The 16,971-nt window shown below is 40.7% G+C and overlaps 1 protein-coding gene across 1 annotated transcript in view; it reads left to right on the plus strand.

Moving 5' to 3' along the window:
- The first annotated feature begins 470 nt into the window (after positions 1-470).
- The window catches only part of RYR2 (ryanodine receptor 2), a 377,267-nt gene continuing 360,766 nt past the window's right edge, over positions 471-16,971 (plus strand). Inside the window, exon 1 of the mRNA XM_054162288.1 lies at positions 471-715. Within this exon, the coding sequence (XP_054018263.1) occupies positions 668-715 (48 nt within the window). The 5' untranslated portion in view covers positions 471-667. The remainder of the gene's footprint in view (positions 716-16,971) is intronic.

The following is a 16,971-nucleotide window of genomic DNA, read 5'->3' on the forward strand; positions in this document are numbered from 1 at the left end:
AGCGGCTGAAATCCTCCCTCCCTGAAGTACCTCTCAATGCGGCACATTTTGCGTCTCCAGAGGGACAAACTCGCCCCAGCAGATACGACGTCGGCCTGTCCGATAGCTCCCAAAGGAGCTGAGGCATACTTAGGACTCGAGTCGTGTGAGCTTACGTGTGACACAGCAGACCGTTTGGGGCAGGCGGAACCGGCCGCAGCCGCCTAAGCCGAGCCCCTGAGGCGAGGCCCCGCGGCGGTGGCGGTGACTGGCGGGCGGGCGAGCTGTCAGCCGCTTCTCCGCGGAGCAGCCAGTAAGGGGCGCTGGCGGTGGGTTTGCTGTGCGGAGGGAGCGGGCTGCGGATCACCTGCAGCAGCGGGGGGGCCAAAGAGCTCCGCCTTCCCCTCCTCCCCCGGTTAATCGCATCCCCCACCCCTCATAGCAGGCACTGGCAGTAAGGCGGACGGGCAGGGCTGTTAACCTGCTGCAGGCGTAGAGGCATCCGCACCCGGCTCGGAGCAAGGGCTGGCCCGGGCTGGGGCTGCCGGCAGTGCTGCTCTCGCACTTGCCCCGGCGCGGTGCGGCGGAGCTGTGAGTCTACTGCCGCCGCCTCCAGAGGGGAGTGACCGTCGCCGCCGCACACCCGGGCACCGGGAGCAGCGCCCAGGAGAACGGAGAAAGGGGAGCCATGGCCGAGGGGGGCGAGGGCGAGGACGAGATCCAGTTCCTGCGAACTGTAAGTGTCGAGCTTGCTTCCCTCACCTCCACGCTGGCTTGGGGGCATGGGGCTGTGCGGGAGAAGGGCTGCGAGGTTGTCGCCTGGACCTTGCCTTGACGAGAGCTGTGGGGCGGGGGGCTGGCATCGAGACTCCGTGTGCAGGGGAGAGGGTTTGCTCCTGTCGGCGCCAGGGTGGTAGCCAGGAGGGGTAACGGGAGGCGGGTACGCTCTGCTGCCGCTGCCCTGGGGGAGTCCTTTCGGGGGCAGCTCCGAACCTCAGCCTAGTAGCGTGTGTCCTCCGTATCTGCAGACGGAGGACCAGTAACGGGTTGCTCGCTCCACTGCCGATATCGGAATAAGCGGGAGGGGTGAGGCTCTGCGGCGGCGTGGCTTGGGGACCCCGGGCAGGAGGAGTGCGCCAGCCGGGCGGTGGGCAAGCGGCACGGGCGGCGCGCCCCCGCCGCCTCCCCACATGCGCCTCTGCGCGCTGCCTGCTTACTCGCCGATGTGTTCGCGTACTGCAGATACTAACCGAGCAGCCCTCGCCAGCTTAGAAGCTGCAATCACACTCCTGCAAAAATAGAGTAAGAAAACCCTCCCCTCTCCCACCCTACCCCCTCCACACCAAGGTTCCCACTAACTTGAAGGCGTTCTTCTCGCTGAGCACAAACTAATACATTTTTGTTGTTGCTGTGTGAGCATTCTTTCTTTACTTTTATTTTCTTCAGTCGAAAACATGTTAGAGTGCTAGAGCATTTTTTTCTCTGTTCAAGTACTACATCAGGACTACTGCATTTTATGCTTATCTGGATTATTATTTTTTAAGTATTTATTTACCTTCTGGACTGTCTCCCAAGTGCTGTTTATATGCACAATCCTTGGAAGTTTTGCAGATGGGCATATTCGAATGGTTCTGTGCACAAATCCTGTCAGAATTGCTGAAACTGTAGGGTAAGGCTTAGCTTCTTTTTTTATTTAGTCCAGTCTGATTTACAAAAAGTTTATAATCTATGTCTTGTGGGAAAATACATTAAAAATGAGAGGAAAGCACACCACACAATATAGGTGAAGCACTTTCACATGCTGCTTGCATCCTTGTGAATTCTGTATCTCAGTCATCATGTTTATTTCAATCAGAAACCATAAAATAATAGTTAGGCGTTCTGTTTCTGTTTGAGAATTCATAGAAAATCTGGTTTTACAGGGTATACAGGTGTTATGCAACACTGCATGAGGATTGTCAACTTTATTTCTTCTCAGCATTATATGACTTATATTGTAATGTTGGTGTTACCTAACAAGAAAACAGAAAAATGCTTCCTTGAAAGATAATTTGTCATTGCAATTTGAGAGTTTTATTATTAGTACTTCTCACTGGTAAACATCTCTAGAAGGCTTGTACACTGGCACCGTTACTGCAGGGTTGAATGTTAAGCTTAGCTCATGGAAGGCTGTTATCTGAATGCTTAATGGGGAGAGCGAAGCAGTGAGCATGCTAATACCGCTCTGCACTTATACAGTAATGTTAAACTACAGCACCTGACAGCAGCAGCATGTTATGTAAAACAGCACTCCTGATAATGTGCGTCAGGCTTAGGACTGATTTGGAAAACTCAGCCTTAGATAATACTTGAAAAATTTTTAGAATGTTGTTCTGTGGTAAAATGACCTTGAATATGGTAAAGTGAGGCACAAGGAAGGCTTTTTGTGTAGTGAAATAAGAAAGGCCTGAGAAATAATTTTTCAAGTGAAGTTTTGAATCTCGAATCTGTAGTTATATGTAACTAGTGATTTTTTTGCTCCACTTCTCCTTATACTGTGTTCAAGGTATGAGCATTACTTGAAAACGTCAGTTGCTTTAAGACATTCTAGATGTACTCTTCCTTCTATGTATTCTTGAAAAGCTTAGATTAGTATTCTGTAAAGCTGTTAGATGTGCCTAACTTTCTGAAAGGCATTGATAGAAAGCACTGGAAATCGGTTACCTGGTAATTACTGCAGTTTCTCCTTTTAGTTACTTGTAATTTGGGACGGACACATTCATGAATAGTTTTGTAGATAAAATAGAACTTTTCAAAAGTTTTCAAACTTTCCTTCTTTTGATAGGACCTGATAATCTTTCTAAAATTCTCTTTCTGATGTTTCAAAACTACTGTAGCATCTTAAGAGTTTATCCTGGAATATAAACACAATGTACCCATTTTAATATTTAAAGAGAAATATGTCTCTGGGGAGGCAGCCCTCAAAAACAAAGGGGCCTGGGAAGGCTGGGCTTATTTTAAGGATGAAATTATGAAGGTGCAGGAGCAGGCTGTCTCTATGTGCTGAAGAAAGAGCAGGCAGGGAAGAAGACCAACGTGATTGAGAACGGAGCTTTTCCAAGAGCTCAGGAGAAAAGAGTGTATAAACTTTGGAAAAAGGGGCAGGTGAACAAGGAAGCATTTAAGGATATTGTAAGGTCATGTAGAAAGAGAATTAGAGATGCAAAAGCTCACTTTGAACTTAATCTGGCCAATTCTCCTAAGGATAATAAAAAATGTTTTTATAAATACACTGATAACAAAAGGAGGGCCAGGAAAAATCTCCATTCCTTATTGGATGAAGGTGGGGGGAGCATAGCAAGGGATGACAAAGAAAAAGGCTAAGGTACTTAACGACTTCTTTGCCTCAGTCTTTAACAAAAAGATTGGCTATCCTCAGGGCAGCTGGGCTCCTGAGTTGGTAGGCGGTGATGCAGAGCAGCATATCCCTCCTGTAACCCAGGAGCAAGTAGTTAGTAACCCCCTGTACCATTTAGATCCTAACAAGTCAATGGGTCTGGGTGGGGTTCACCCTAGGGTGCTTAGGGAGCTGGTGCAAGAGCTGGCAAAGCTACTCTCCATCATTTATCACTGGTTCTGGCTGACTGGGGAGGTCCCAGATAACTGGAGGTTGGTCAGTGTAATGCCCATCTACAAGAGGGGACAAAAAGAGGATCCGTGGAACTGTAGGCCTGTCAGCATGAGTACTGTGTTCAGTTCTGGGCCCCTCACTTCAAAAGTGGGTCTGGAGGAGAGTGATGAGACTGATGAAGGGACTGGAGGGAAAGTCTTGTGAGGAGGGGCTGGGGGAGCTGGGGTTGTTTACCCTGGAGAAGAGGGGACTCCGTGGGGACATTATCACACTCTACAAGTACCTGAAGTGAAGTTGTGGTAAGGTGGGGGTTGGGCTTTTCTCCCAGGCAACTTGTGAGAAGACAAGAGTCATGGCCTGAAGCTGCACCAGGGGAGGTTAGGTTGGATGTTAGGAAGCATTTCCTCATGCAAAGGGTAATTAGGCACTGGAATGGACTGCCCAGGGACGTGGTGGAGTAGCCATCCCTGCAGGTGTTTAAGGAAAGTTTGGATGTGATGCTTAGTTACATGGTCTAGTCAGTGTGTTGGTGTTAGGTCATAGGCTGGACTTGTGTCTCAGAGGTTTATTCTGGCCTCAATAATTTTGTGATTGTGTGATTCACTAATTCTGTGATTCTAGGAGATTTTATTAAATAAAAATGTCCCTTTATGTCCATTAAGCTATTAAACTGAATTTGTATTTACCATCTACATGTTGACTGGTAATTTTCTTTCTCCTTTACTCGTCACACAGTCCTGTTTGCCTAATGATTCTTCTCAATCTGAATCTGCTGCTTTTATTTTAGCATTTGATATAGTGGCTTTATACATTCCCTCCTACAAATTTGCTGCTAGGGTGAATTTCTGTTTCCTCTGTGAACAATTTGAGTTTGATATAATTTCTGAGAAGTCAACATAACTTGTTAATGCCCTGGAATTCTGAAAGCACCAGTCTCGGTCTTTACATTGAGAACTTCCAACAGACTGAGATTCCACTCTGTGCTCTTGACTTCTCATCAAGGAAATGTATAGTCCTGCAAATTACATGCTTCTCCACAGGCATGGGTCTCTCTCATTACTTCACTTAATACTCCAGGTAGAGATGACATTTAGCATGTGTAGCTGTTTTTAGGCTTTGAAGTACATTCTCCTGACTTTTCCCACTGAATGCAAACGTGCTGTGCAAGAGTGAAGAGGAGCAAGTGTCCTCTTGCTTTTATTAGTTGTGTGACTGGGAAGCTCTTACTGTCTGTAGAGGTTTTTTTTTTTTTTTTTTTCCCCCCAATGTTGTAATGGAGAAAGCTGTGTCCAAAATAAATGCCCATTGTTTAGGCTTTACATTCAAGAATATAAAGACATTTATAGTTAAAAGAAAATTACCTGGTTTTGTTTGTTTGTTCTGGGTTTCATTTTAGGATGTGTAATTCGACCAGATTGGAAATAGTTCAGTTTCAGGGAAGAAGAGGAAATGTTTTTGCCTAAATGTGTAAGCATATTCTGTAATGCAAACATGCAAGGACTGCTTTACATGGTGCAGAACCCCTGTAAGAGAAGGTCTTCATGTGGAATGGGGTGGTAAGCTGATGATGGGTTTAAAATAATTTCAACAAAATACTGCCTATAGCTATCTCTTATTGGTTAAATGTGTTCTGAATTTTGGGAGCAGTATGTACTTAAATGTGTAATTTAACTGTCTGATCTTGTGATGTTCCTGATACCTGTATGAATGTTTTCTGGACTTGTGGAGTTCCTTAAGTTAAAGGCAGGTCTTCTTTCAGATATTTATGTTAGGAGACATCACCAGGATGTGCTAAAGTAAGACTTACAGGGTATGGTCTTTCTCACTGTCCCCTGAGACAGTGAAGATTACCATGCCTCTCAGAAATCAGTGCAGGCAGCACATTTTCCCCAGATCTCATGGGGTTGTCTCCTTTTAACCTCTTCCTTTTTTTTTGTGTTGTTTTGTTTTTGTTTTTATGATTGGAATGCAGGTGTTCCACTGCGTGCTTTCTTCTAATGTTTGTTTGTTTTCCTCCCCCCCATTTGTTTCATTAGCAACTTGCAGTGAAATAGGATCTTTTGCTTGTGTAAATGTATTCTGTGCTGCCTTATTTTTTACATGGACTTAATTGTTCTGAGTGTGAGCAACAGAAAAATTATAAGGGTACTTGGCAACAGTGGAAAAGTAATTTTAAATCAAGTTAAGTGTTATTTAGAACTCGTGTTTGAGATGCAAAAGATCTTATTCACCCAGTGCTGGGATTCAGTATTTCTGATAATAAAAGAATGGGGTTTATGGCAAAGAAGTTGTCTTCATTCTGAAATGAAGAATGGAAGGTGGTCACATATCCAGGAGGGGAAATTCTGTGATTACAGGGTCACTTCTGTTCCAGATATTCCTTAAGGCAGCATTTAGACAGTGAATGTCACTGAAGATCTGACAAAATCATATGCATAGATGCCATCTTGAGTGAAGATTCTGTGGAATTAGAGGACACATGAGGAACCTGGAAAACAAAATGTGGAGATTATTGTAAAATAAGTAACTAAACATAAAAAGAACTGTTACGTGAACCTCTCAGTGAAACAGAATAGGCTTTTTCTTTGTTTCAGTCCTGTGATGCTTTTCATGTGCTGCTTCTCTTTAAAGGGGTTTATCAAAATATGTTAGATTCTGGTAGCTGCAGTCATCAAACATACAAACACAGCTGCCAGAATGCACTGAAGAAAATGCTCTAAAGCAATCTTGAATATTAGGAGCAAATTTAGAAGAAGAGAACTCTGAAAAATGCTTTGCCTCACCCATGTTTATTTAAAAAAAAAAATTCTTGTACCTCTCAGTATGTGACTTCGGATGATTCACTAGGGACTGGCACAAGACCACTGTTTAACAGCTCATGTGCAGGGTGGTGTGGTTGAGATTGCAGCATTTGTACCTTCCTCTCTAAGGCACTGCACTGCAGTACAGATACTGAATGTGATCTCAAATTCTATTTTGGAATTGATCTGGACAGGCTGCTTGTAGTGAACAAGTTTTAGCTAGGACATGTAGTCCATTTCTTATTTGGGAATTGTGTGAACATATTATATGAAAAAAACCCTTTTGATTCCAAAGTGGTTTGATAAAATACCACTATTAAAATAATATTACTGGATAAAAATCAGTTTTCTAGTCTGTGTAGTTCAGTGTTCTGCATCTGGAGGTTGTCTTTGTTGAATATATGAGTAGAAAGCTGCGGAAGCTCTGTAGCAAATAGTTGGTCCACCAGGGAAATTTCTTGCTAGCTCTGTGAGTTGGTTGACTAATGTTCTGAAACACAAAGACTTGCTCTTCCTTGTGGTGTCTGGAGATGTTTTAATATGTGGTACTCTTTAGCACTGTGAAGGCCTGAGGAAATTCAATTACAGGAATTCAAGCTGTGGACAGACTGTAAAGGGAGAATTCCAGTTCATTTCTAACCCAAGATTTAGAATAGTCTTAAGAGCGATGTCTGCCTTGAATGTCTCTATTTGAATGCTGTAGTATTACAGGCATATTGTAAAGGGAGTTTTCCTCTTATATAGCTGTGTGGAAAGTGCACAGGATGATTCTAAGTGAGTACACCAGTCTTGTGCAGGGTCAGGAATGTGTAGAAGTATTTCTCGGAATCAAGGTAAAAGTTTGGAAATTGTCTGTATGGGGAAATACTGACATGGATTAAACTGAAAATACAGTGATTTTGTTGTTCTGGTTTTTATACTTACGGGTGCTTTAAATTAAAACACTGAGTTAGTGTTAGTTTTGTTTTCTGAATTACATGTTTTGTTTAAATTTCCTGAACTCACTGAGAATGTAGAGTTGGCTTTGTGTGGATGACAAAAGTCAGAAACTGCATGTCATTCTGTACTTCAAAATAGAACTTAAATGACATATATTTGTTTTGTTTGATGCCATGGTACTAGTGTAAAAACAGTATTTGTTGAACTGTAAAATGAGCATGTTTTATCTGGATGAAATGATTTTGAATTAATGGAGTCTCAAGCTGTGCCAGGGGAGGTTTAGGCTGGATGTTAGGAAGAAATTCTACACAGAGAGAGTGATTGCCCATTGCAATGGGCTGCCCGGGGAGGTGGTGGAGTCACCATCACTGGAGGTGTTCAGGAGGAGACATGATAGGGTGCTTGGTTGCATGGTTTAGTTGATTAGGTGGTGTTGGATGATAGGTTGGACGCAATGATCTCAAAGGTCTCTTCCAACCTGGTTTATTCTATTCTAAGGTTGTTGCAATTAGGATTGTTGGAAGAAGTCAGCATTGTATTTTCTATATTGTTCCTATCTAAGTATTTTTTCCTTTTGTGCACAAAAGGAGTAATATTTCTTTACTCGTTAGCAAATACTTGCAAATACTACATCAGAGTCTCATAGATGAAAGTTCTCCTTAATTGTCATAAATATGGACCACACATTTACTGCTATAGGTTAAGTGTTGATATGGATAGATAAAGTAAATAGTCAAATGAACAGATTATTTTTTTTCCAGCAGAACTTGTAAGAGATGTAGTTTTTTTGCATGTCATTTTAAACGATTCTCATGGTCAATGCTGTGAAGTGCAGTTCAAGGTCTCAAAACTGTGATTACCCTGAAGGCAGAACTACTGATTTCTATGTATCTTGTATCCAGACTTTGCAGACAGAATGGGTAGAAATGTGTGCATAATATTTGTTCCTGTGTAAATGCAGGTTTGCTTCTGAAAACTGCTACAAAACTCTAAGGGAAGATTCAGTCTTCCAATTGGAATTGCTCCTATCTATGGTGCTGTTAGGGATTCATCACACAAGCCATAAAGAAAATCTAAGTGTATTGCTTTTGGAAATTGAGCTCTGTGAATTTCTGGAGGTGGCTATCCCTTTCATGGTATTAATGTACAAATAAAGCTCCACCAATTTTATGCTTGTATTTTATATTGGTGAGAGGCTTGTTCTTATATCCATCAATCACAAGAATTTTGATATTGACTGCAAGTGAACAGATCATCAAAACAGTAAATTCTCAAGCAAGTAATTTCTGAGGTTGAATAGGTAATGTTTTCCTGTTAATACTATTCTAGACTTCATCTCTGAACAAAAGTGGTTTTCTCTTCTGTGAGGGAAGCTCCATTGCTCCCAAGTGGAACTTGTTGATATATAAAAGTACCAGAAGCTGAGTTCTACTTCCATTAACCAACTTGTTGTACATTTTCTGCTAGAGCATGTGGACCTGGTGCTTGGTAACATGGCTTATTGTTGACCCTTCAGTGCTGGGTTGAAGGTTGGACTGAATGATCTTTGAGGTCTCTTCCAACCAAATGTACTCTGTAATTCTTTTCTACTGAAGACCTACTCTGTATTTTGCAAGTATTAGGGCCCTTAAGCTTTAGGGGACACAGTCTCAAGCTACGCCAGGGGAGGTTTAGACTCAAAGTGAGGAGAAAGTTCTTCACTGAGAGAGTCGTTCGTCATTGGAATGTGCTGCCCAGGGAGGTGGTGGAGTCACCGTCCCTGGAGGTGTTCAAGAGGAGATTGGACGTGGCACTTGGTGCCATGATCTAGTCGTGAGGTCTGTGGAGACAGCTTGGACTTAATGATCCTTGGGGTCTCTTCCAACCTTAGTTATACTGTGATACTGTGACTGGCTATGTTGCCTATACCACTCTGGAAATCAAAGACTGCTTGAAGTGGTGGCCTGTTCCCTGATGCATTTCAGCACATGAGAAAAGGCATAAAGGTACTGCTTTAGATAACAGTTTAAGCTTTTTAAAGGCAGCCACTGATATGTTCAGTGCCCGTCAGGGCACAGCAGTGGCATTTCCTTGTTCTTGTAATAAACTTCAGGGTGATTACCTCCTGCAACATCATCACAGAAATGGTCACTCCAGTTTCTAACAAGACTGGCGGGAGCTTCTCTGTGCTTTTACTGCAATGTGGTTTTATGCTGTGTTCTCTTGTTAACAAGCATGACATTCATTAACTAATTTTGTATTCACTTATGAAAGAACTCTTATTTTGTCATTTTTAACATGGTGGTGTAACTTGTCAGGTGAAAGGTTTAAACTCTTTACATATGTTGCTTCTTCTAGAGCCTGAGGGTATGTTATTCAGCTATAGCTTTCAACAGATGTGTGTTTGAGACATGTACTGTAATTTAGTAGAAGCTTTGTGTAGCTTCTCAGAATTACTTAATAAAAACAAACTCTTATCCATGTGCCTACTGTTTGGAAAGTGAAAGATGTGACAGGAAAGTTGTTACAAGGTGAGCTGTATTCACTTATTTGGGAGGCTTAGTTTCTGTTTAAATGTAATGCAGTAACGGTCAGGTTTACAGGAATGTTAGTGTTTACTAGCACCTGCATTAAATTTTAAATAGAAAGTTGGGTTCACTCTTTAATTGTTGTAGCATATTTTACAATTTATCATACTCAGGACCAACTTCCTTTTAATTACCATGTGCATGAAGGAAATGGGAAATGTAGTAATGCAGTAGACTTCCCAGATGGACCATGGTAAAAGTTGACAAGGTATCATTCTGTAAGATGCATGGATCAGTTATTTTTTAACATGCAAGACATTTTAGTGCAGGGCAGGGTTTTTGTTTCGTTTGATTTGCTTTTGTTCGTATTTTCAACAAAACATGTAGGACCACAGAGAAGGAATACCGAGATCATGATGTTTTGTGAGGCAGCTTCCTGGAGCATTTCCGAATAATTAAAGCTGTGCAACAGCATCTATTACCTGATTGTTTTTTCACTTGATTGTGGGAAATATCTGATGGATGCTAGCAGGTAGAACCAAATGCTGAACGCTGGCATGCTCTGTCTCTTTACCTCTGTGAAAACTTTTCCGGAATCCTGTGAAAACTGAGTGCACTGAATTTGAAGAGTGTCACTGCTTAAATCCGTCTCCCAAAGAAATGATAGAAGCAAGCAACACACATTTTTGCATTGGCTGTCTGTAGCTCTTCCTGGGGGTTGCCAGAAAGTGGAGTAGTATTAGTGGAATTAAGCCAGAAATGGCTGTCTCTTACAGCTATATTTCTGCCTTTCAAATTAGGCAAAGCTGGAAAAAAACACTGCCTGGGCTTTGTGTGGGTTGCAATCTTTGAGTTCAAAGAAGGAAAAAAGGGAAATAGGAAAGCATCTTGCTTTGCTGAGTATGCCAGTTAGTTCCCCTTGGTGTATGAGCATCTTCCATTCCTGTGATAGCTAAGTAGAACTCCTTGTGTAGGAATCTAGTGGAGGAATGAATGGAATTTGAAGAGTGTTTGATGTAAGCATAGGTAATTAGGTAGATCTGTGTAGGATTTGGTAAGCTACTGGCTAGATTGGTTCTCCTGCTCATTGTACTTCATGCTGATGTACAGTCATTCTGACAAACCATTTGAAAATCGCCTATAGAGTGCTTAATTTCTGCTTGCAAAGTAGAATAACTTCATTTGATCTAGCAGATGGATGCTAAGCACAAGCTAGATGATTGAACTTCTGAGGACACATGATCTTCATCCTGAAACACTCTTGAGAAAGCATTTGGCTGCAGTTGTGACAGCAGCTACCTAAGTACCTGTGCAGATGGGTAAGAATCCTTTAGCCTTGCACCAGTCATGAGAACACTGTGTGGTTCTAATGCTGAGGATTAGACTGAAAGTAAGCATCAATCATTTGACTTCATGTTCTTGACTATTTTCTGCATGTTTATGAGGCGAATTTTGCAGTGCTACTGCAAACATACACAGTTATGTGCATTTATGCAGCCTTGCTGTGAGTGCCGGGGAGATGGAATGCACATCTCCTTTTCTGTGAAATAGAAAAGTAAAAAAGTAAAAAAATAAAAATCAGTGTGTGATTTGGGGAAGTGCTCGGTAAGAATGAAATGGAGATGGAGAGAACTGTTCTTCAGGTGTTACAGGTAACTTCATAGCCCTTCATTTTCTCCTTTTCTTTTGCCTACTTGGCCTCTTGAAAGCTTCAGCTTATTGAGCTGAAAAACTTCAATATCCTTAATTTCAGCTGAACAGAATTTGTTTAGAAAATAAGAGGGATGGAATGTAGGAGGAAGGAATGTCAACTCTGGTAGATGAGCTTTGTCATCCTTATGAGAAGCATAGCTACTTGCCTGCCTTTTCACCAAGATAAGATAGATGCTTTTATGTAGAAGGTGTGATATAGCTGAGTTTAGACACAAGAAGAAACGCTTTCATTTTCCATGGGAGTGGGAGGAGAAATATAAGTAATTAGGTAGTGAAAATTAGATTTTCATGTTCCTGAGGGTGAATGGAAGTATCTGTTTCTAGGTGAAATGTATGGCTCAATTCGATAAAAACATGCATGCTTGCATTTTTGAATACTGAAATATTTGCATCTGTTTATTGATTACAGACAATTGAGAATGTAGGGTTTGGGGTTTTTTCTTCTGAGTTAAGAATTTTCGTACTTGCTTCAATCTAAAATTCTACGGAAAATTAAATGAATGTCATTCAAAGATATATCGAACTGCAATGCTGACATATTTTCTTTGTTACAGCATCACTTTGTCAGAAGTAACATGTCGCTCTTTTATAGTTTGAGATTCCTAGATTAATTCCGTCTTATAATTTGCATGTGAATGCCGCTGAAGTATCTGAAATTTTTTTCCCCCTTATGCTGCAAAACTGTTAGTGAAGCAGAATTTTATCCCCATTTTGTATTCTGCTTTCTGTGCTACTGTTTAATTTTTGCTTGGCAGCTGCAAACATAAAAGAGCATCAGTGACAATATTCTTCCCTTCCAAACCAATTTGTTCTGGGGGTTGATCATCAGGCTTGGTGAATCGCCTCACTGCAGAAGTCCTGTGCCTGGCTTGAGGAGTTGTTTACCCTGGCCTTCTGCACAGTACATTCTTTGGACTCTGAGAGTGAGAGGGGGAAAAAAAAAATAAAAAAAGGAAAGTAGGTAAGAGTTACTCTATCAGTTTTATGGAGCTGTAATCCTGGAAAGTAATCCAATTAATATAGCGCATGAGAAATGCTCAACCTTCAGAATGTGGGGGGGGACATATTTCCTCGCATGGCATTTGCATTTTGTTTACAAAAGAAGGCCTTGCTGCACTTTGATTTACTACCAGAATAAGCTACCATAGGTGAGAACACATTCAGCAAAGGTACTGAACTGTGTGGGAGCATGAAGGCTAAGAAATTTCTTTAGGTACCTATGTGACTTCTTGTTGACAAGCAAGGTCTTTTATGATGATTTATATCTGTGACAGAATTACAGTTTGACAATTGGAACAACACGTAGAGCTTGGGAAGCCTTCTTTATTGTAGCAAGTTCTTATTCAAAAGTTGTGGTTTGCTGTTAGTGGCTGTTCCCTAGTAATTCCTTTTATTGGGAAAGGCAGAGAAACAAGGGCTGTAAGTGAATTTGTAGCCTTATTATATACCTTTAAACTCAGATCAGCTGAAGAAAATACTAATGCTATTTTCAGAATTTCTGGCTGGATCTCCTTTTCCCATGCCTTGGGAATAAGTAACTTAAATGAAGGAAGCACATAAACAGGCAGGTTGGTATAACAGGTCATTAAGAGTTTGATGGTGTGTGGTTTGGCTTTTTTTTTTTTTTTTTTTTTTTTTGAAAAGACTAGAATAAAATACTTTTGGTACAAATAATTTTTCTTGGCCAGAAGCCTAAAGATCCTTTATTACAAAGTCTGCTTCAAGTAAGAACCTGGCTTTCTTATCTGTTGTTTAAATTATAAATCAATGTGAATACAAATGAAGTGATTTTAGTATAATATCTATCAGAATATTCTACTCCATATGCCTTAAACATCGATAGCAAGGATCTCAATATGGTTATGTATGGTTTTTATAAGTCTGGTTCTGTTCTCACTGACTTTAATGCTAAGTCCTCCTCTAGATTTTAACCAGATCTGAATCGTAGACTAATAGCTTTGTGTGCCAAGAGGGCCAATGGCATCCTGGCCTGCATTAGGAATAGTGTGGCCAGCAGGAGCAGGGAGGTCATTGTGTCCCTGGACTCTGCATTGGTTAGGCCGCACCTTGAGTACTGTGTCCAGTTCTGGGCCCCTCAGTTTAAGAAGGACATTGAGACACTTGAACGTGTCCAGAGAAGGGCAACAAGGCTGGTGAGAGGCCTTGAGCACAAGCCCTATGAGGAGAGGCTGAGGGAGCTGGGATTGTTTAGCCTGGATAAAAGGAGGCTCAGGAGTGACCTAATTGCCCTCTACAACTACCTGAAAGGTGGCTGTAGCCAGGAAGGGGTTGGTCTCTTCTCCCAGGCAACCAGCACCAGAACAAGGAGACACAGTCTCAAGCTGCGCCAGGGGAGGTTTAGAATACATAGAATAAACCAGGTTGGAAGAGACCTTCAAGATCATCGCGTCCAACCCATCAACCAATCCAACACCACCTAAACAACTAACCCATGGCACCAAGCACCCCATCAAGTCTTCTCCTGAAAACCTCCAATGACGGCGACTCCACCACCTGTGGAGACAGGTTGGACTCGATGATTCGTGGGGTCTCTTCCAACCTTAGTTATACTGTGATATAACAACCTAAATGTCTTGAGTGCATTTCTAGCATAATTGATATTCATGTTGCTTATGCACCAGAAGTGTGAGATCAGGCTTTTTACACAATTAGTTTAAAACTGTGTAGGCATTGCTAACTGTCTTTCAAAATATTTACATGTAATTATTGGTGAAGTGTTCCACCTTTGCCACATAGGTGCTCCATCTTGTTTGCTTCAGCAAAGGTAATCATCTGTCATTTATCTCACTCTTTACTGAGAAGAAAGCTAGATTTTTCTTTTACTCTAAATCTCCCTGAAGTCTTTGTTAAGAAGTTAAATGTCATTCTTCCAGACCAGTATTTGTATTTTGTGTTAAGTGTGCTTTTGCTGTGCCCAGCATAAAACCCTCTTATGTCTGCCATGGAACTCAAAATCAGCTCTGAGATATGGTTTAATTTACTTGAGAAGTCGTACATGCTGTGGAGGAGTATTGCTTTAGAAGTGCTTCATACATAGAAATAACTTATTTCCTATTTAGTTCTTTTACTCTCTTGGTGTTGTATTTTTCTTTATATCAATTCAGATGTTTTTTTTTCCCCCTTGGTCTGTGTTGTATGAGTGGGAGATCTGTCTTGTTTTGAAACTTTTTACTCTTAGGTGAGTACCGTTGTTTCAGTTATTGAAGAGACATTAATTTATACTTCAAGGTAAGAAACTGCCTTGTCACAAAGTTTCTGAAATACCTTAAGCTCTGTGATTTTTTTGAGGCGTTTGCAAGCCTAACTGAAGCCTCTCAACACTCCATGGAACTGAACTCTTACTGTGCAGTGTTGCTCTTTCAGCCATATGTTAACTACGGCAGAGGTGAGATAGTGAAAATTATGTACACATTCAGGTTTATTTTAGGCAGCAGGTAAATACTAAAATAGGTCTGCTAGTTTTCTGACTTTATAACTTACCTTGAGAAAATAAATGTAGGCATAGGAATATTCAGGTCTTTACTTTCTATCTGCATTTTTCTACTCTGCCTTGTCAAGCACTCTACTCCTGACTTACAGCAGAACTAAAAGGTTTAAACAGAAAGATCTTCAACCAGTTTTTGGTTACGCATGATTTGCATGACAGTGTCTGGTAACAGCCCTTTTCTAGCTTATTTCTTTTTGAAGAAATTTTCTCTTCATAGGTAATAAATTTTCCATACACAGAACCAAATGATCTATGCACCCTTGTGTATGTCTTATTCCACAGTGGTTATTGTTTTCCAGTTGTTTTGTCCTGACATTTCTCTGTTATTGGAATTGTTACAAATGATGGCATGGTCTCCTGACTGTGCTTGTGTAAGATACTCTATGGTGCTTCTTTTTTTCCTTTTAAGCACAGGTGTTAATTTGGTTCAGAGTGAAGAAAGAAAATAATGGATATTGATAACTTCCTTGCAAATACACATAATCTACTTTTCTGTTTTTCTTGATGCTGATTCATGATTGTTCTTGACCTTGTAGACATTAGTCTATTGGGTTTTTTTGGTGTCTAAACTAACCTATATCTGGAATTCAGACACATGTACAAACTTTAATTTTGTTCAAAACATAACTCCCTTTCTTTATGAAGAGCTGGAGGAGTGAGCCCTAAATGGTAGTTTTCTTTCTGGAAGAAGATGGTATCGAGAAAAATGCAAGAATCTATATGCAACTTCTTGCCCTCTTTTAAAACCGGTATACATTGTTTTGTTCTCTTGCTGGAGTAAATTTTAATAAATTTCTTGATTTGGATTTATTACACTTTTCAAAAATGAAATGTATTTTCATATTAAAGATTTTGTACCCTAAAGAAGTAAGTGTTAAAAATCTTATAATCTGTAGTTTTATTATATAAAAAATGAGTATAGTTTATCACACTTTTTCCCTTTGGCCACAGATAAAGAATTATTTTGGGCTATTTTAACATTGTAATGTTTATTATGAGGAGAGGGAAACTGGTTTTATGTATTACTTAATACACAAATAATTAGATTCTTGTGACTTTTTTTTCCCGTTCAACATTTTTTTAACTGAAGGTGGAAAGCTTAGTCTGTAATGTGTATTCCTCAGTAAGGAGGTACAGTATAGTAAAGTAGTAAATAAATACATATTTTAAAACCAAGCACGTTGCTGAAGGCTGTAGTAATGTGAACAGAAAAGAATTTGCATTGACTTGGGTACTTCTGATCTGGAAGGTAGCCCAAGGGAAACTATGTTGCAGAAGAGATTTCCATCACTGCACTCAATCTTGCAAGACAAGAAACAAATCAGAGCTGGGAAGCCCAGGTTTAGATTTCCAGGAGAAATTAATTCCCCCTTGGTGCCTGCCTTTTTTTTTTTTTTTCCCACCACATTTCTCAGCAGCAAGGGAAGGCTGGTCTGAAATGGATTGCGTTTCACTCGCCAAACCCTCAGGTCTGTGGAAGGCAAATCTCTCACTGTACTTGGGATTTTTTTTTGGAAACATGAACCTTTTACTTTGGTGCTAACAGAAGATTCTGAGTTCACAGTTTCTGGTGGCCAAGGACTGGTTTTTTTTTTCCATTGGATACATGAACAAATTCAAATGAATTCTCCAGTTTTCATTGTGTAACTTCTGCTATTTCAACACAGTTCTTTTAATATCCTCTTTTAGCTGTTTGCATGTTTTATTTTCGGATTCAGTAATTTCTGCCAGAGATTGGATTTTTACATGGTGTATGTTCAAACAGTATTTAACAAGTAGTAGAGACAAATAGAATATGAAACCCAGTGTATTGTGATTAGCTCAGTGCTGCAGAGCATTAATAATTGCAAAGAGAAAAGCCATTGTATCTGAAATGTGCACGAAGTCCATCATGATCAGGCATATGTCAATTGA

Source organism: Dryobates pubescens, chromosome 6, assembly GCF_014839835.1.
Source record: "Dryobates pubescens isolate bDryPub1 chromosome 6, bDryPub1.pri, whole genome shotgun sequence".
Taxonomy (NCBI): Eukaryota; Metazoa; Chordata; class Aves; order Piciformes; family Picidae; genus Dryobates; species Dryobates pubescens.